We start from the raw sequence: 21,879 nt of genomic DNA on the forward strand, positions 1-21,879 counted from the left end.
CATTTGCACCTGTAGCTCGAATGGAAGCCATCAGATTGCTCCTTGCATATGCAGCTCATTGTGGTTTCAAATTGTTCCAAATGGACGTAAAGTGTGCTTTCCTCAATGGCATAATAGATAGAGAGGTTTATGTGGCTCAACCACCTGGGTTTGAAAACAAAACTTTTCCTAACTATGTTTTCAAACTAGCTAAAGCCTTATATGGTTTAAGACAAGCTCCTAGAGCTTGGTATGAGAGGCTTAGCTCATTTTTATTGAAAAATAACTTTCAAAGAGGAGCCACTGACACCACTTTATTTATTAGAAATTATCATGATCATTTTATTCTTGTGCAAGTTTATGTTGATGATATTATATTTGGTTCGGCTAATGAGGATTTGTGTGCAGATTTTGCTAAGCTTATGACCAATGAATTTGATATGAGCATGATGGGAGAACTCAATTTCTTCCTAGGCCTGCAAATCAAGCAAACTGCAGAAGGCATATTCATCCATCAAGAAAAATATGCAAAGGAACTTGTCAAGAAGTTTGGGCTGGAATGTGCTAAGCCTATGGGAACCCCCATGCATCCTAACATCAAGCTTGATAAGGATGAACATGGTAGAGATGTTGATGAGACTCGTTACAGAGGGATGATTGGATCCCTAATGTATCTAACCTCCTCAAGGCCTGATATCATCCAAAGTGTTGGAGTTTGCTCAAGGTTTCAATCAAAGCCTAAGGAGTCACATCTCTCTGCTGTCAAGAGGATCATCCGATATGTACTTGGTACCACTAATTATGGGTTATGGTTTCCTAAGACTGATTCTTTTCAATTAGTGGGTTTCTGTGATGCAGATTTTGCTGGGGATAGGATCGATAGAAGAAGCACAAGTGGCATGTGCTGTTTTCTTGGGAAATCCCTCATTGTTTGGTCTAGCAAAAAGCAAGCTACGGTAGCACTTTCAACAGCCGAAGCTGAGTACATTGCAGCCTCCTCTTGTTGTTCTCAATTATTATGGCTGAAAACTCAACTAGCTGACTATAAATTGAATGTCTCAAATATTCCATTATTTTGTGACAACATGAGTGCTATCAATATTTCCAAAAACCCTGTTTTGCACTCAAGAACAAAGCACATTGAAGTTCGTTTTCATTCTATAAGAGAACATGTGCAAAATGAAAATTTAGATATTCAGTTTGTTAATTCTGAGGGTCAGCTAGCTGATATATTCACCAAACCACTGATAGAGGAGAGGTCCTGCAAGTTAAGAACTGAACTGGGCATTCTAACTTCATCTCTGTTTTCTTAATGTTTCTGATAATGAGATCTTTTGTATTTTGTCTCATAAATCGCGGTGAGATTTTCTTTGGCAGATGATGAGTAACCTTCATTGGGTCACTATGAAGCCTACTGGATTCAAGCCTGAATGATGAACATCACGTGCTGGAGCAGTCTCGACATATGGGCTTTCTTTACTGAATCCAATTGAGCCCATTTCATAGTTGCTTTTTCATTTTTTTGAAAATAAGTTTTTGGGCCTCATTTAACATTTGTTTTCAAATCCAAATTTTATTTTTCATTTGTTCCCATCTGCAACGTACAACAATTACAGCTGTTACTTCCTATACGTTTTCAAAGTTGGGATTTTTATTTTTTCAAGGTGCAACCTTTACACTTCTCTAAATTTATAATAACTTCCCACTGCATGCATCCATTCACACCACACTCTCCACTCTCCACTCTTTCATCTTCTCCGAACCAGTGCTTCTATAAATATGGCTCGAAAAAAGAGAGTTGCTCACAGAGGCTCCCACAGTGGCACCCACCGTTCTGATCACACACACTCTCCTCCCTCTCATTCCCCCACTCATTCCTCACCATCTCCACCACCAAATCCTTCTCCTGACATGGCCCGCACGAAGACCACTGCTCGCCGCCCTGGCGTTGCTCCTCGCCCTACACCTCCTCCTCCACCAAACACTTCTTAGCCGAGTTCTTCCAAACCTAGCTCTTCTAGAGGAAAGAGGCCTCTTCACGAAGACGAAGAGACTCGCCCCACTCAGAATCGCCATACTCGCGGTACAGTCATTGGCTTTGACCTCCGTCCTGTTGCTGAACCTAGACTCTCAAATCCTATTGCTTACAAGTCATTTTATGCTGATTTTCCTGATGAGTCCTTTGATCGTCGTCGTTTTCAATCTCTCATGAACTATCTGTTTTTCTGCAAAGATGTTTACAAGCGTAAACTCTGTCCCTCGAAGCTTGTCAATCTTGACAAACTCCGTAGGAAAGGCCTGAACTTTACCCCATTGTTTGCATATCAAGGTTGGACATCCATACTGTCCATCAAAGAGAAAATTTACCCTGATTTGGTAAAACAGTTCTATAGCAACATGTCCTACAAAGAAGGGAGAATCGCCTCTTTTGTTAAAGGCAAAGTGATTATTCTTGACAAATATCACCTAGGCAAAGCCCTAGATTACCAGGATCGAGGCCCTGATGTCTACACCTCTGGTAAGTGGGACGAAACACTCAATGTTTCATACTTTGATGCCCTAAGTACTGTCTGCATCAATATCCCTCTCTTAGAAGGTAACACTCCAACTCATAAGTCTCTTGGTCCAGTCCGTGCCCAGCTGCATAGGATTGTGAACCATGTCATCCTGCCTCAGAGCGGCTCTTTTCAACGCGTCTCATTCTGTGACACACTGGTTTTGTATGCACTGCTTTCAAAAATTCCCATCTCTTTTGCTTACTTACTTGTAAGGCATATGTATGCTTGTGTCAGTACCAAAAATGCGTTACCATATGGCATGCTTCTTACAAAAATTTTTCAATATTATAATGTTGATTTTGGGGCTGAAATTGCCATAGATTGTAACTCATATATTAAAGGGGGTGGTGCAGTAAAGAAAACAGCTCCCAAGCGTCGCCAAACTGATGACAGCACTGATGTTCCCTCTGTTGATGAGGATCCTCTGATTCCCCCTTCCACATCCACTACAATCAAGGTCATGACCCGCACTCTGAAGAATGTGCTTGAAGAATTTATCAATCTGACTGACCTTCTTCTCCATCATGGTGCTGAGCGCAAAAGGAATCAAGTTTTGGAGGAGAATGCTCTTAAGAAGACCAAAGGAAGGATTCGCATTCTGAGGGACTTTGTGGAGGATGTTGAGGTTGGCCTCACCACATCTGACAATGAGGGGGAGGACAATGGAACCTCTGATGAATCCAACTCTGATGCCTAGCTCATTTTATCTCATCTGTGATTATGACTTAGTTTCCTTTTGAACTTGTTAAATATTTTGGATGACTGTAAAGACTTTAACTACTCTGCTACTTAAACTATATGCACCAGCCACTAACAAATTTTGTGCAAGTTGTTTTTTCCTTTCCTCCCTTGATGACAAAAGGGGGAGAAAAGAAAAGGAATGTTAGTTTTGGCTTAGGGATTAACAGTAATAGTTAAGAACAATGTTTTGTGGTGCTATGATTTATTTTGTGATGTGCTTAGTATTAATTGCTCTGTGCTTCCATTACTGTGATATATTGTTTGGATATATTGGTCTTGGCTGTTTTTAAATTTGGTTCAGGAAAAGAAGTAAGCCATGATCAAGGGGGAGCAATGCTAGCATTCAGGGGGAGCAACTCACAATCCGAATGTCATCAAAGGGAAGTGTTCTTAACTCATTTATATTTTTCTTTAAGTTCCCTATTTTATCATGTTTGTCATCAAGGGGGAGATTGTTGAGCCTAGTTTGATTTTGGGTTGATTAATGATGACAAACATTTAATTGGGTTGAAAAGCCCAATATGGTTTAATGTGTAATTTGTTGAGGCAGGCCCATTTGATTAGATCTTCACAGCCCAAAGCCAACATATGCTTCAGCCATGCCAAAGAGCCAATGCTCCTCAATATCACCGTTCAGCATTTAAATGTTTATATGCTTGCTAAAAGTTAGAAGAGGACAGCTGTATCATGCAAAGGACAAGTGTAGCTCTGCAAAAGCAAGCAAGGACACAAAGGATATACACACTAACCCAAGGACATCAGCAAAGCACTGCTGTGGATCGTGGTTATGCAAAAAAAAAAACACAACCTTGCATATAGCAGCAGCAAGGAAATGGAGCAGAATGGAAAAGAGGAACATGCCAAGAGAGAAAGAAACACCAAGGACAGCAGAGGTAGTGGTGGAGCTCCTCGGACAGCAGGGGAGGTGGAGCAAAATGAAGAAAGGACTGCATGCCATCAAGGACCACTCCAACGGGCAGCAAGAAAAAGCAAAGAGGATGAAGCTACAATGAAGCCTAGCCGAAGATATATAACATGCCTTACTCCAACATTTCAAGTTAAGAAAGAGAGCACACACATTCAGAGCACCTTCTCTAACATAGAGCTAAAATCTCTTTCTTCTACTCAAGCTTAATTCTGATTTATTGTTATGGCTGTCTTGCGTTATTCTCTGTTTTGAAAAAGGCAATTATGTGAGGATCAAAAGCCAAGAGAAAAAAGGCAAGAGTGATGCAGAAATAGCCACTGTTTGTTTTTCTGATATAATCTGGGTTTATGAACTAGGATTAGTTCCCCTTGCCAAGTTGGGTTAGCACTTGGTGAGAACTGAATCTGTGTAGATTCCCCTTCCAAGTTGGGATAGCACTTTGGGGTTGCTAAGCTTTGGTGAAGAAAGCTTAGGGGTAGATACTAGTTGAATTAGGGAGTAATTCAATAGTATTGGTGTATGTAACCTGAGAATTATAGTGAAAATTCCACCATGGTTTGTGGTGGAGACTGGATGTAGGATTCATGGCACAAGGAATCCGAACCAGGATACATGCTGGCCTCTTTCTCCTCTTCTCTGCACTTTTAATTTTCTGCGTATGAGACTATTTCAAATAATCTCCTGCAACTCGAGCAACAGCAAAAACAGAGTTTGAAACTTAAAGTTTTAAGCTAACTTGATTCAAGCCCCCCCTTCTCAAGTTCAACTAGAACCATCAGTATGTAAGATTTTGTCCATCAAAGTATAGTACCTTAGCGGTGACAGTATTTCTTATTAGGCAGTAAGACAATATTAGAGCCATTTATGTTAGTGAAGCTTTATTTGTTAGATGATTGGTTAGTCTGTTGGAGGGTGAATTAGTGCTCTCTTGTGCATATAAAAGTCAACGCTGTGCTTCTCTTTCTTTCTTCATTGCTTCCTTTTGATGATTATTTTCAGCTACGGCTATCAGCGATTGCATTAAAAAATTATTAACTATAACTACGGTTTTTACACTCTGGTTATCAACAGACTATGGTTTTGGACTTTTGGTATAGTGCTTTCTTTATAATGCAATGCTTCTGCATTATTGCCAACTTGCTCTCCAATTATACATATTTTAAGACTTGATAATTAAAATTTTAGAATATTAATTTATCCCTTAAAATAATACACATCTCCAGAATATATTCAAATTGTTGTATCAACCAATTAGAAGTTTTATTGAGAGATTCTAATTTCCTTAAAAGCTGTATTCCAATTTAGTCAATTGTAGTTAATTAAGTTTATGATAAAAAAAATTAAATAACAAAATATTATATGAACATCAGAAATAATTTTGCCTCATCTCTGTCTTCCTAATTTTTTTCATTTGCTCTCTGTTTTGCTTTTCATTTCTTTTAGTTTGTTAGACACTAAAAAAAAGTACATTTTCTGCAGACAAATGGCTCATCATTGTTCCCTTCATCCATAAAAAGTTAACTGGAATTTTTAACTTTGATTTCTAGTTATGATTGCTGACCTGAGGCTCCCTTTGAATTTTCACAAAGTTTATTGCCTGTAAATTTTTGAATATATGAGCTTGAATGATCAAGCATTGAGCTTAAGCTTACAAGCTAACTCTTTTTACATTTTCAGATTATATAAAGAATGTAATAGATATAGCAAGGAATGACTAGGAGGGAACTGGGAAGACATTAATTTAAATTGAAGCTGTTCAGTTGAATTTCTACTGTGTTTCCAGTAGTATATATTATGCTTTAAACTTCTCATTCATATGGTTAAGTGGATTGGCCTTGTAATTTTCATGTTCTTTGTTGTTTCAAATGAATTGAAACACATGCACACAAACACACACTATCACGCGATTCATTCTCACAAGTACCTTCTTTGTTTATTAGCCTAACATTTCTTTGTTTATTGGCGATTCATTCTCACAAGTACGTTCAGAATGAGGATGTTGTGGAACATTTCTTCAAGGAAAATGTAAATGCTGGAAGGATACCAAAAACATGGTGATTTGACCCCTTAAAAATCTCAAATTAGAGGACTTTTTGTTGCCTAGTTCACAAAAGTAGTCATTTGATCTCTTCAGTTGTCCCCAAAGAATTTTATTTATTTTGAGTTGCCAAATAGTTTTACATATGCACCAGATGTATTAGAAAGATTCATTCACAAAAGTTTTCGTTTTGAGTATTATCAAGATTTAGCCAATTTAATTAAAGGAATTTAAAAATCTTGTTATTCATTCGGATGTTTGTGCTTTTAAAATTATTAATAGAGTGAAAAGTTGAATTAAACACTTTTGTTGTTGATATGATAAAAACATATTTGAATATGAAAATTCTTGTACTTATGGTATATACAGATTAAGTCAAAATAGGTTTTAATTATTATGACGAGAAAGAAAGCATTACACAAGTATAGAAGAGTTTCTCAATGAAGACAAACTAAACTAGCAATTCAGCTGAGTTTTGTAGAGTGGCAATGTCATTCCAAACTCGTTGGAATCATTGGATTATGAATGTTGGGCCACTTGCAAGTTGCAACAAAAGTGTACAGCAGGAATCAGATTAAACTGAAACCTTTCTCATCCTCATTAAATTTAAAATAGAAATCAGATCAAACTACTTTGCTCTAAAATGTTTGAACTAGTTTATGCATATGAAATCACATTTATACAAACTCAACAAAATAAAAATCTAGTAACAGGAATACAATTGAAAAAATAAAATAAAAAAGAATATAGTAAGGCACGGATTTGCAAGGGGCAAGGCAAAGTTGAAAGTTATCAATCAAATATTATGAGTGGGATGTGAGCAATCTTGGGCCACTCTTTCCCTTTCTTTCTCTCATAACTTGCTTTTAACATTGGGCATTCTATCATTCTTAGACATGAAATTGAGGAGGGCAGCCCTTCTTTTGGCAATGACATGAGCTTGTCACATGAATACAACGAGAGAGTTTTGAGAGAGGTGAGATGCTGAAACCACTTCCCATCCAAATGTTGTATTTCACGTGCACCTTCTATATCCAGCATCTCAAGAGAATTGGGCAACATGGGCACTTGTATTTCCATCAGCTTCTTAACCAGATACTCACCTTTAATGTGCAATTTTGAAAGAGAAGTGAGTCGGTCCAAGCCCCATTTGGTGATAGCTGTATTGCTGTAAACCCCTTCTTTATTGCCGACAGCTAGTCTCCTTAAATTGATAGGCAAACCCTCTTCTGCAATGGATTCCAACTTCGGAACATCATTAATATATAATGTTTGGAGGCCAGTGAGATTATTAATTGGTTCTGGTAATGAATTAATCTTGTCGCATCTCATTACCCAAAAAGAACTCAGGTTAGGAGTGGAAGAGTCGAGTAGGGAAATCGACTCCAGTTCAGGACAATCATATGCGCTGAGATGTTCAAGAAACATGAGAGACTGGCTTGCTTCTGCTTCTTCCAAAATTGAAATTGATTTCAATTTTTTACAATTCCAAAGATCAAGACGCTTGAGCACAGGGAGAGAACCTAAGGGAAATGACGTCAGCGAGCAACAGCTACCCCATATCTCCAGTTCCTCAAGTACCTTGCAACTATGAAGGAACTCATGACTTGGGAATTCAAGCTTCTCACAACAATCGATAGAAAGTGTCTTTAATGCTTTGGGCAGACCATTGCTCGGGAAGGACCTCAGAGAAGGAATGTCATAGAGAGATAATTGTTGAAGAGAGTTAAAATTGAATACATTCAATGCTCTCATTATGTTCCTATTATCTACTTCTCCTGAAAACTCTGATTCAAGTAGACAACAATCATCTACATCAAGTGTAACCAAGCAAGGAAGATTGCTGGGTAAATTTCCTTTCAGCTTCGGACAGCTACTCAGAGATAGCTTTGATAGACGGGGAAACTCAGTAGTTATACCATCTATCATGTTCCATTCCTCCCACTCTTCCATCAACTCAAAACATAGCATTTCCAAGGAGGGAAATGGTTGGAATGAAGAGGAATTACTTCCGTAAAATTCAGACCCAATACTCTTCACTGATCTCATACCTGAAATGAATAGTTCTTTCAGACTTTGTAGTCGACCAAGAGGTGGCAATGCAGAACAATAATCACAATCTTGAATCCTCAAACTCACTATGTTGACAAATGATGAATCAGCCAACCAATTTGGGAAACAAGTTCCTCCATAGCATTCAACAGTCAATTTCTTCAAATTTCTTGAGGGCTGCAGATGTTCAAGTACAACTTGTTGGGAGTCTTCCAAATCGGGATAACTCCATGCCAATGATAACTCTTCAATTTGCTTTTTCTCCTTCAAATTGGCTTGACCAGCATCAGACGGATCAACAACATTTTCCAGTTTTGAGATGCAGAGTTTACCTTGTAAATTGGGAAATTTTCTCAATTCTGCAAGCTTCAGTCCGTTTTGTTGTTTGCTGACAATAAAACCACTTAGACTTTGCAGATTTTCTAGTTTGGCTATTTCTGCGGGCATCTCCTGCAATTTAGTACCTTCAATATCAAGGCTGCGTAGATTCACCAATTTTCCCATCTCCTCAGGCAACTTAGTAAGAGCCGAACAATAATCAATAGCAAGGTGGCGTAGATTCACCAATTTTCCCATCTCCTCAGGCAACTCAGTAAGATCACTACAACGAGATAACAACAAAGTCTGTAGATTGTAGAGCTTGCATATTGCAGGAGGTAACATTTTAATTCCAGTGGAAGATAGATCTAGATGCCGCAAATGTTTCAAATCGCCAATAGCATTCGGCAAAACAGTGATATTCCTGTAGTCTGACAGTGATAACACCCGCAACTGTTTCAATGCTACCAACAACTCATGCAATACCCCATTCGCTAGGTAATGGCCCACAGACCGGCCTTCAAATCGTAACGGTAATGCTAGGAGTGTACGAAGACCTTTCAATCCATGAAAGGAATCAAGTTCGCCAAAATGGTTAAACATATTTTTATCATAAGATAAATGATGAATTTTGTTTACATTTCCAAGTTGCATTTCATTGTCATGCCTCTTATAATATGGGGAAGAAACCATTGTTGCCAAATCGTTCATGAGGTCATGCATTTCAAAGTGTTGCCCTTCCACAGAACGTCGTATCAACGACCTTGCTACTAGTTCATCAAAGTATTTACCGCCTACTTCTTCAATGCTCTTCTCATTTTGGAGCACACGAACAAAGTCTTGTGCCATCCATAGCTGAACTAACGTCTCTTTTCGCAGCTCTGAGTTCTTTGGGAAAATTGCACAATAAGCAAAGCATTGTTTCAAAGAAGCTGGAAGGAAATGATAGCTCAATAGCAGAGCTGGTTGCACATCCTCCTCTGTCAGATCCCAAATGTTGCTGTTTAAAACTTTAGTCCAGTGCTCGGTTGATAACTTTGTGCCAAGAACACCCCCCACAGCCACCGCAGCTAATGGCAAGCCATCACACTTTTTGGCAATTTTTCTACCAATTTCTTCAAGGTTGGATGACAGTTCATTGCATTTGTGTGCTCCAAATGCATGTTTGGAAAGTAAAGTCCAACAATCTTCATTGGCCAATGGTTCCAGACGGCAGGTGCGCATAGCTTTTACAATATCCACAACATGTTGATGTCGTGTTGTAACAATGATTTTGCTTCCCATTTGTCCAACATTAAAAATGGGCATCAAATTGGTCCAAGCAACATACCCTGCATTCCATATATCATCCAACACAAGCAGAAATCTTTTACCCGACAAGTTCTTTTGCAATTCTGCTCGCAAGGCATCGAAGTTACCCAAATTTGTTGCTGCAGATGTGATAGATTCAAGAAGAGATTTTGCCAACTTGACAACATCAAAATCTTTGGAGACAGATGCCCATGCTTTCACATCAAACTTGGCTTTAACTTGAGGATCATTGTATAGGAGTTTAGCAAGAGTTGTTTTACCGAGGCCTCCCATGCCAACAATGGCAAGCACTCCTATTTTACCGCCACCATCAGCAACAGCATCTTCTGACAGCAAATACTCTGTAAGATTCTTTCTTTCATCATCTCTCCCACAAATAGCAGAATCATCCACCGCAGAATTTGTAGGTGTTGTAAGCCAATCACTACCAGAGACACCTTTCTCTAGTGGAAGCATGTGTGCTCTTTTTTCAAAGCCATTTAATCTTTCAGTCAATTTCTGCATCTGAGAATTCATCTCTCCGTAAGGCCGCTTGAATGGATAGCAAAGGACCTTCCTCACCTAAATTACAAGAAAATGTATATTGTATAAGAATTAAGATACATCAATAATGTGTTTTGCGAAAAGTGTTACGCTGCGCATAAAAAATCATATATACTAAATCAGTCATCGCATATCTGCTTAGCTTATTTTTCACTTATATATATATATATATATATATATATATATATATATATATATATATATATATATATAAGTAAATGTTATAGAATAACTATTATTTCTATTGATAAAAAATTAAAAGGATGATAAATTATTTTTTTATCAACAATGCTAGAGAACCAAGAGGGTACCAGCAAAAAATCAGTCAAATATTTCTTGGTGAATCCAAAACTTCTACGTGGATGGTGCTTATACTAGGCATTAGGATATTTCTTCTACTAAGTATCAGAATATTTTTTTTTCATGATATATTTTATAAATTTTTTATATACTAAGAATCGAGATTGTTGGAAGTTTTGTGATTTCCGCCCTATTTCACCAACGTATCATTCAGAATTTTAATTTGGGGTGAAAAGCAATTAATATTAAATATTATAAATTAAAAACAAATAAAATTAATTAAATATAATTATAAATTAATTAAGTTGTTTACTTTTTGACTGATCACCTCACTTTTTCTTTATGAAATAACAAAATTAACTTTATATTAGTAGAAGATAAGTAAATTACCATTTTTACCATTAAAAGTTTAGAATAATAGCAAATTTACTCCTAAATTAAATTACCATTATTGAGTAATTTTTTTAAATCGATTGTTAGGTTAACTATTTATATGTTATAGATAATTCTTAGAAAATTTATATTAATCTAAATTCGTCTGCTACACTATTTATATGCTTAACAAAGGATTCTCTAAGTACTTGATGTATGATTTCCGTAAAAATTGGTATAAATAATCACCATTATATGTATTATAATTCAATAGTCGAATTGATATGAATATATATTATGTTATCCTTTAAAAAATTATTAATGTTGTAACTAACTTTGATTTATATATATAAAACGTTTACGTGGTGTAAGTTTTGTTGATTTATATTGTCGAATAATTTATTATACGTGACGAATTTTATCAATTCAACCATTGAATTATGTTATATACTGTGATAGTTAGGCTTATCAAAATTAAGAGAAAATTCGAATATCAATAAATATCTAGTTTAATAGTTGTATTTTCTTTATATTTTTAAAACTGTAATATAAGTAAAAATAAAATATTATGATGACATATCAAATCAATTTCAAATTTTATTGGAACATTTTTAGTTTGATCTATATATTAAAATTTAGAATTCAACCATTGAATTAATGAAATTCATTATGGTTAAGAAGTTATTGGGTGATGTAAGTGAAATTGATTCCATATGTATGTGTATCTGTGTGTAATTAAGTTTCGAAAATAATTTTGGGGTTGATGACAATTGCCTTCAAATATTCAATGCATGTAGCTAGCAAGATTATGTTGATCAACACTCTACTTTGATTTGCATCTCAATTCATATAATTCAAGAAGTGTTTAAAAAAGAGTTAAGCAGCACTTTAGTCTTTGAGATTGGCAATTTATGTAAATATAATAAATATAATTATGTATTTTTATAGCATGAAAATTTATTCTTATAAAATTATAAAAATTAGTACTTATTTTGATACGATGACTAATTTACATATATTAGTACGATAAAAATATAGATGAATAAAAAAACAACATTTAGATCATACAATCTACGTTAGTATTTATTTTTTAAAATAGATTTTATGTAATATACTAAAAAGCCGTTATTATTAATTATGAAATGAATAAAATGATCTTTTGACTAATTTCATAAAAAGAAAAACATTTTTGACAAAAAAATTAATCTATTTTATAAAAATACAAAAATATCTTCATAGTTGATTTTTTTTAATATGATATTATTTAATTATATTATAAATTTTGAATTTAATTTTAAAATAACTAATATACCTTTTTAGTTAATTATAAGACTAAAATAAATACTCCATTTAGACATTATGTTTGAAAGCACTAAAATACCTCTATGAGGATTAAATTAAAAAACTAAAATAATTTTTTAGAATTAGTTTTGTTTACTTTTATTATAAATAAAATTTATTTTGATTTTGAAAAGACTAATATATCCTTTTTGTTAATTAAAAAATATTAAAATTCCTCTTTTAAGATTAATATTCTTTAACTGTATTGAAAATTAAAATTTGATTATAAAAGTACTAAAATAACTTTTTATATTTTAAAAAAATAAAAATATTCTTTTATTATTAGTTATAAAAAGACTAAAGTACTCTTTTAGAATTAAAATTATTTAATTTGTATTAGATATTAAAATTTTGAATTTAACCTTGAGAAGACTAGAATACACTTTTAATTAATTTTAAAAGGACAAAATTATCCTTTTATGTTTAGAGTTGTTTAATTAACTAGACATTAACAATTTGGATTTAATTTTAAAAAATGTAAAATACAAGTTTGGTTAATTAAAAAAAAAAAAAAAACTTAAATGCATTTGTTTCATCCACCTAACTGAAACCTATAGTTTTTATTTAGGGTTAAGTATTTTTTTTTCGCCCTTAAGATTTGGGTAAAAATTAAATCGTCTCTAACTTTTTTTTGTTTAAAATATTCTCAATGTTAAATTTAGTATTAAAATATTTTTTTTAAACATAATTTTTTAAATGATATAAATACCCTTTTCTATTATTATTATCATCACCCCTCCATCCACTAGCCTCTATATCACCTCCCACCTAAAACAGAAAAAACGAAAAAGAAGAGAGAACAAAAGACACATGGAACAAAAGAAGAGACAAGCAGGAAGGGAGAAGAAAGAAAAAGAAAGGAAGAAGATGAAAGCGACAACGAGGAAGAGTACAGTCTCTGTCGTCGTGTCATGACTGTGAGAGAGATAAGACAAGGAGATGAGAGAGAGAACGAGAGAAAAGAGAAATAGAGAGTGAGAAGAAAGAAAAGGAAAGGAAAAAGAGGGAGGTGATAGCGGAAAAAAGCGCGATCGTTGTTGTGGTATCGTGAAGGAAAGGTGACAGTAGGAAAGAGAGAGAATCCAAATTGCCTGACAGTATAATGAGGAGCATAGAGAGTTGCTCTGAATTGTTTCTTTTTGTGTTGAGGTAATCCAATAGGAATTATCTTAACAGCAAATAAGTTTGTCCAATTTCTGTTGGCAATTTCGTCCTCTTGATCATCATTGAAAAAGAGAAAGCGTTTGAGCCATGAACGACCACAGTTTCGACGCAGAAAGGGGATGAAATTGAGATCATTGTTGTTGAAGTTTTTACAAGAGTGAAAGAGAGAAAAAAACAGCCCAGAAATGATTCTCAGTCGATTGGGCATCTTGAAAATTTAGTTGAAAAGGGGTCAGACGAAATCCTTCGATATGTTATTTACCGAATGAACCGTCACCATCTTTTGCATGAATTTTTCAAAAATTGCATTCAACTAAAGCTGGAGAAGCCAGAGAGGTGGACCTCCTACACTAATCGAAGAGTGGTTTCGGAGACAGTTGACTAGGTAGCCAAGTTCTTCGAATAAGTGTCTCAGAATTAACTTAGCCAAATTAAAATTATTACCCTCATGTAAAAGAGCTGCCAAAAGGAGAAAAAGCTTCTGCATTTGAACACTTCGAGAGCAGAAGACAATGGCATTCAACCAGTAGTATAAAAATGCAATGTGTTCATCATCAATTACAGGTTAATTTTCATGACCCATGTTTTGAGCAATAAATTCACCATAGGAAGTTCTATGAATTATTCTATAGTCTCGATTCGGTTGCACATAAGAGGTTAGTTCAGAAAAGCTTATTGGGAGGCCAGTAATGGCGGCCACATCGAGTAAAGAAAGGCCAATCGTTTCACAGGAAAGGTAAAAATTATTTGTAGTCCTGTTCCAGAAATTGATTACTGCCCCAATCATCCAAGGATGAGTTGAAGGGGGTGAAGTAAGAAAGTCGAAGTAGGTCTTGGATACCAAGGACCCTCTAGACGGTGTTTTTCTCTGATTCAAAGGCGTCTGTGCCAAGTTCGGAAGCCAGCTCCTCGTGGGGTAATTTTTAGGTTGTTCCTGAAGGATTTCTGAGGATTGATGAAAGGGGTTATGAGAAGGTCTTGGTTGATAAGCAAATCTTTCTCTTGTACATTGGGGAAGAAGTGAAGACGTTTGTTGGCACGCTCCAAAGTTTGAATAGAGCCAACGAAACAGTGGATTTCGTCGTCGATATTAAAAGGGATGAGAATCCTTGTATCATCAATTTGAGGTTGGGGGTCTTCAATAATCTCGTCTTTGATTTGGTTGAGTATGTGCAAGGTTGGGGGAGCCTGATGTTGAGCCACATGGCCTTTGCCCTTATCTTGAGCAGTAACGCGAGTTAAAAGGGAAGTCATTGATGAGTGAATTGAGAAATTAGTAGTAAGATTGAAGTTGTAGAACAGAGAATTTAGAGAAGAGGAAAAGAAATTAGAGTTTTAGAAAGTAAGAATTCAGGAAATGGAAAAACGATAAAAATTTTGATTTAAAGAAGAAGAGTTGTTTTTAGCCGTTGTTGCAGAAAGAAATTAAAAAAGGAAGGTAACTTTCTGAAGAAGGTGAAGTGGTGGAAGAGAGAGATTGTAGATCGTGTTGAACAGATAAAAGTAAATGAAGGAAAGTAAATGTCATTTATTATTTAGTTAATTGCTTCCCGTTCATAGCATTTTTAGGATTAAGTGTTTCATCTTCAAAATAATTTCGAAAGTAACACATTAATCCTAAGGGACAATTTGTTAGTCGAAAATAATTAATTTCGAAAAAGAAAGTTATTTGGAAATCAGCAGGCGTGTACTCTCAAAAGGAAGCTTGTATCGAGGAAGGCATTTTGACATTGACTTGAAACTTGACTATTATAGTTAGTCGAAGAGGTAAATCGAAGACATCGAATTTTGGAGTTTGCTTTTTAAGACGTTACATTATAAAGCAGAAGAAGCGAGAACGATTACATATGTTTTGACGCACGTGGTGGTTACACTTTGATTCGATTGGCTAGGAGATGGCTATAAATAGAAGAAAGTTCGAAAATACAAAGGTTGGAACTTTGCTTTAGAAATTACTCACGCACACTCACATTCCAGGACTGTTTGAGTCTGCTTCGAGTTAATTTTTGTAAGGTTCCTTCCACATATCTTTATTTTCCATTTATCTTTTCTACAAACTTTACTTTTCATGCAAATTTATCTTTCAAGCAACATTTACTTTACTTGTTCAGTTTTATGTTCTAAAACCTTTAATTTTCATGTCAAAAGTCCTTCGATTTAATTGAAGATATGTAAACCATTTTAATTCCAAACAATTTTATTTTTAAATTTCTTATTTATGTCTTTTCGATCTTTTCTTTAAATTTCGTCTAATTTGAGGATCTTTGATGCACTGTTAAAAAATTGGTGCCTGCAAAAAAAAGTTAATTTTACTCTCAAACCATTAGAATCGAACCACTATCAATTTGCTAAAAATCGACAAAACACCAATACAAAATTTTAGGCCTCTCGACCAAAGAGTACCAATGCCAATAATATTGTTTCAGCAGAGATAATTGCAGCAGCAAGTTATGGCAATGCATCAAGGATTTTAAAATTCATTCCCACTTTAGGAATGAGGCCCCTATGAACAATTGAAGGACTTAGGATTAGTAGCATGGGTTTAGTTGATTGACTTAAGGAGATGTATATTTTTTTTTTTTTCAGATTTAGTTGGCTATATGGTTATTATATATGGTACTATTATGGCCTTTTGGGAGTCATCAAACTTAAATATGACAAGCCTTTTTGGTAGGCATTTTGTTGTGATGTCCCCTTTCTTATGTTTGTCTTTTGTTATGGTTGTCTTGTATGGTATTTATTGCGGCCTTTTGGAGCCATCAACTTTGACTTTATAATTTCGTTATCTATAATTCTATGCATAATGTTGCTATTACTTTATAGTATTTCTTTTGTTGCTTAAGATTGCTACGTTATACTAGTTATAAAGTGCGTGCCAAGCAGATGTGCATTTTAATAATTAAATTAAACACAATCATGTTTTAAACTATAAATAAATACTCATCTAAATTAAATGTTGCATAAAATGTGTTTCTTGTTTCACATAGAAATAATATAAAACCATACAGTCATGATCATATTGCTACAGAAGATATCAAACTAGACTAAGCTTTATTAACCAAATATCCTTATAATAAAATTAATTGTATTTATAAGTATTTTTTTATTTTGATAGTATTCCCTTTTCTACTGAAAATCTGCAAAAATGATATTCTTATTTTTTTACAGAATTTCTTTTTCAGTGACAGGTTTAGAAAACTTTGGCACAAAGCCGCGATCGAACTACAGAACTTTATGAATATATATGTTTTTATTTTCTGTATTTGATTTAACTTAGATTTTACTTTTTTTTTTATTTTACCCCTCGTCATTTGTTATTTTGAGATTTTAGAAGGGTATGATTCGTATATTAAAATTTTTTGAATAAGTCTATATATTTATTATTATGTGGATATAATATTATAATATGTGATTATGTGATTTTAAAGTAAAGATTTTTTGCTTTCATAATTAAAGATTCGGTTCATATTCACGAAGGTTCAATATTAAATAAATATAATATTAAATTAAAGGATTAGAAGTAAGTAACGCCTGAACTTTTAGTACGATCATAGAGTGTTAAAAATAAAGGTGTTACACCGGCAATGAAAACGTGTCCAAGAATGGAGGAGGGAGGTTGAAAAGGGGCAACCGTCGAGGTTGGGGGATGAGGCTGGACTTAAACGATAAAAGATAGGATTAATTATATTTACTAGTGGTAACTGAGGATGAATTAGGTTTATTACCATGAATTATTAGACATGTGTTTTTTTTTTTTTTTTGAAATGGATTATATATATGGTTCAGCCCAATAAAAAATTGCAGGAATTGGCAAAACTCCTCTTGATTATCTAACAGGATTGACAATTATAATATTAAAAAATTATTTTTGTGCTTTTAAAATTAACTAAATAGATATTTTAGTCTTCTTAAAGTTAAATTCAAATTTATAATTTTCAATATAAATTAAACAATTTTAATTCTATTCCAATACAATTAAAATATCTTAATTCTAAAAGGGATATGTTGATCTTTTTAAATTGACAAAAAAGATTTATTAATATTTTTAAAACTAAATTCAAAGTTATGTATAACAAAAATAAACAAAATCAATCCTAAAAGGTTATTTTAGTCTTTTTAAATAAATATTTAAAAGAATATTTTAGTCTTTTTAAATTTAATGTTTAAAGGAGATATTTTAGTCATATATAATTAATTAAAAGGTAAATGATATATTAGTTATTTTAAAATTAAATTTATAATTTATAATATAATTAAAATATTTTATATTAAAAAATTAACTATAAGGCAATTTTTTTACAAAATAAATTAAAAGAATTGTTAAAAATTAAAAAATATATTTGTATTTTTTGTAAAATTAGCCAATAGAGTATTTTATTCATTTCAGAATTAATATCAAGGGTATTTTAATAAATTACATAATATATATCTTGAAAAATAAATATTGACACAAATAATATAATTTACGTGTCATTTTTTATTTGTCTATATTTTTGTGGTATCGATCCATACAAATTAGTTATCGTACTGAAATAAGCACCATAAAAATTTTATGTAAATTAAGTTTGGTTTGGTGAAACACTTAATTTTAGTTTATCAAACATCTTTTTTGAAAGATAAGTTTTTAAAAGTTTTACTATTTATATTTGGTAAACCAAACTAAATAATTTTCAATATACATAAACAACAATAATTATATTTGATAAAATAATTTTTAAAATGTAAAATGACTATAATATGTATAAATAGAGAATTTTTTTATTGGAATCTAAATGTTTATTAATATAAGATTATATTAAATTTTTTAATTTATTGATAAGTATATGCTAATTTCAAAAGTATTTAGGTGTTTTCAAAAGCTCTACTAATTTTTTAAAGTTAGAAAACACAAACATATAATATTTTTTATAATTAAAAGAGTATGAAGAATCATCAACATTTAGTTAATTAATATTATCTAATAATTTTAGTATTTAGGATAATTTATGACTTAAGGTTACAAGTTTATAATTTAAGATCTACAATTTAAAATAAACAAAATAATTTTAAAAACTGAGCTAATATTATCTAAAAAATTAATTACTTGACATGATTCATTTTTTATTTACTAAATGCAAAAAAATTCTAATATTTTTTATTTTAAAAAATACAAATATCTCCCAAAAAATGTTATAATTAGGCCTTAGTAAAAAAATGCATAACTATAAGTAAAAAAACAATTCCGCTAGAGAACCAAGAGGGATTTAGCCAACTCCTGCCAACTTTTTAATGGGCTGAATTTCAAAACTCATCTTAATAAAAATAAGTTAATATACATGGATGTTTCTTCTGCTAAGTATCAAAATGTTTCTTTTTCATACCAAATGAATGTTTTTTTATATATTTTTTGAATTTTTTTGTATTGCAAATGTGAATATCTCTATTTTTCTAAGAATTTCATAATTTTTTTTTAAATTTTATAGATATCTAATTATTTTTGCCAAAATATAACTAAATATTTCTTTTGTTAAATATTAGGATGCTTTTTTTTTTCATATTAAATGAATGTTTTTTTTATATCTGAATGGTAGATTATTTCAGCTACTTGAAACCTTCACTCGCCATGAAGGAGTCAGCGCCTTTATTATGAAGTCTTTCATATTCCAACCTATTTATCTATCTTCTAGCTAGTTTCAAGCAAATAATTCGACAATTGAAGGGTGTACTTGTGAAGTATAAGGATCGAGAAGGTGATTTTGTTACAATAACCAATGTGCTGATTTAAGGCTAGCTGAAAGTTCCGGTAATGTGCTAGGATCAATTCGACTTTATATTACAAAAGTGGATCCTTCACAGGAACCATCTTATGATGATAAAACCATGGTGAGTTGGGTGCCAACTTATGTTAGCAAATCAGGTGAGGATATAGAGAATGTAGCTAGGCAAAGAGCCGAACCGATAGCAAATCGGGTGATTACTGTGGAGTACTGGCTTGTCCAGTTTGCAAGGCTGTTCAAGAACCATGTTGGGTTTGACTTTGATGTATATCTAGATATTCACGATGTTGGAATGAAGCTATATTCCGAAGCAATAGAGGATACTGCATCGGATGATGATGCTCAAGAAATGATGGGAATTGATCGTACCGACGCTGCAGTGGCAGTCCCTTCATGTGGTGTTATTGTGTCACTTTCAACCTGAGAAGTTGCAGAATCTTGGGTGAGAGCAGAGGTGGGGTCTGTGTGTGTGGTTTATTGGAGGTGGGTAGGTTAATATGAAAGAAAAGAGGAAGATTTGTATAGGTTTTAATTAAGTTTACTTAATCAATTTTTAAATTTTTTAATTTTAAATTTAAAAAATTTAAAATTAATTATTAATATAATTATAATTAATTAAGTTGTTCCATTTTTAGTTAATTAAGAATTAGTTTCATATACTTTTCCGTAAAAAAAGCATTAACTACTAGAACGATTGTAACAGCAATAAATGCATATTTACTTTTATATTCTCTATGTTTTTTCTTCTTTAATTCTCAAAGAATATATTTGGATTTAATTCTTGTAAATACTTTCTTAGGAAATTAAGTGGTATAAAGCACATTATGATGATATCAAATGGAACTATTAATATAATGTTTCGATTAGATTAATATGTTGTAACGTAATCATATCAGATTTACACAAAAAAATTAACTACTAAATAAACTATTTATAAAAAATATATATTAAAATATAAAATATATATTAAAAATAAATTAAATAATATACATATTTATATTTAAATATATAATAATTAATTTTTAGTATTTATATAATTTTTTTACTAAAATACTATCACAGTTTTAATTTTTTATTAATATTTAATGTATAAAAAAATATTATGTGTTTTGTATATATTCTTGTAAAATCCTTATTTATAATAAAAATACTACATGCAAGATAAAAAAACCAATGAATAAATCAGTTATTACTTATTATTTATTTATATATAAATATAAATATTATTTAATTTATGTTTAATTTATATTTTATATTTTAGTATATATTTTATACAAATAATTAATTTAATAATTATTTTTTGTGTATGTATACATCGTATAATTGATTTATTGTACACAAAAATCATCGAATAAATCAGCTACGATCATGCAGTATAGAATATAGAATAAATCAGCTACGCACCTTGACAGCAAGGGGACGGCGGGGAACATAGCGGGATTCCACTTTGCGACGGAGAGCCTCGGTGGCGACGTCGTCGAGCAAGTCATCAGCATCATAGAGAGCTTGAGTGAGTTCTTCAAGCCATGCCTTCACAGCAGTGTTCTTGATCTGCTTTTCCTCAGCATCACTCAGAAAAGCTTGAAGGATTCGCATCGGGGATTCCAGCTTCTCCAGCAGTGACTCGTCCAGATTCTGGCTGCGATAGAACTCCGATATCTCACTTTTGATCTTCTCAATCATTGCTTCCACAGCAGCCGAGAGCAACGCTTCTCCCAATACAGTAGCCATTTTTTTCTCCTTAGCTTCGAATTCCGATTCAACTCAGAGTATTTGGAACAAATGCAAAGTGGGAATGAAACAAAGAGAGTGTGATTTCTTTATATATCGTTAGATTAGAAGCTTTATTCCGTTAAAAGTAACCATGGAATCCCTAACTAGGAACTAACTTTGCGAGATGAATGTAAAAGTACCAGAATTTATTATTTTTGTTTGTTAATTAATTAATAATATTTAAAATATGTGTTAAAATATATGATTAATAAATTATTAAATTAAAATATGTATTAAAATATATTGTTAAATTATTAAAAATAATAACAAAAAAATAATAAATTTTGATATTTTTTAATATTTTTTATTTAAATATTAAGAATTAACTACAATTTGTCGATTTTTATCTTGTAAAAATAATTAATTTTAATGCACTTTTTTTAAAATCGTTTTATACATATATTAAATTACATAATATCATATTAATAAAAATAATAACTTTTTATATTTATTACATGAATAATCATGTAAAAAAGTTATAATTACATATTTTACATTGTTAATTAATATATTTGGATTTTACACCAAAATTAATCATTAAAATCAGCACAGCTTTTAGTATAAAATACACGTTAAAATATAAATATACATTAAAAATAAATTAAATTACATATATTTATATATAAATATATTTATGATTAATTTTAGTGGTTGATTTTATTTTATTTTATTTTATTTTATTTTTTTAATTCTCGTAAAGAAATG

General features: G+C 32.3%; 2 protein-coding genes across 3 annotated transcripts in view; both read right to left on the reverse strand.

Moving 5' to 3' along the window:
• The window catches only part of LOC112723900 (putative disease resistance RPP13-like protein 1), an 80,745-nt gene that overhangs the window by 28,101 nt on the left and 30,765 nt on the right, over positions 1–21,879 (reverse strand). The gene's annotated exons all lie outside the window — the stretch shown is intronic.
• On the reverse strand, positions 6,718–21,239 carry LOC112719656 (putative disease resistance RPP13-like protein 1). The gene is made up of 2 exons (XM_025770298.3): positions 20,806–21,239; positions 6,718–10,486 (listed from the first exon to the last, which is right to left on the reverse strand). The coding sequence occupies exons 1-2, from the start codon at positions 21,130–21,132 to the stop codon at positions 7,037–7,039; spliced, it is 3,777 nt and encodes a 1,258-aa protein (XP_025626083.2). The 5' UTR covers positions 21,133–21,239; the 3' UTR covers positions 6,718–7,036.

The sequence above is a fragment of the Arachis hypogaea genome, chromosome 11, assembly GCF_003086295.3.
Source record: "Arachis hypogaea cultivar Tifrunner chromosome 11, arahy.Tifrunner.gnm2.J5K5, whole genome shotgun sequence".
Classification (NCBI taxonomy): Eukaryota; Viridiplantae; Streptophyta; class Magnoliopsida; order Fabales; family Fabaceae; genus Arachis; species Arachis hypogaea.

Coding starts and splice junctions, on each gene's coding strand:
- LOC112719656 (XM_025770298.3), bottom strand. CDS start 21,132: ATGGCTACTGTATTGGGAGAAGCGTTGCTCTCGGCTGCTGTGGAAGCA. Junction 10,487..20,805: donor GCCGTCCCCTTGCTGTCAAG/GTGCGTAGCTGA, acceptor CTTGTAATTTAG/GTGAGGAAGGTCCTTTGCTA.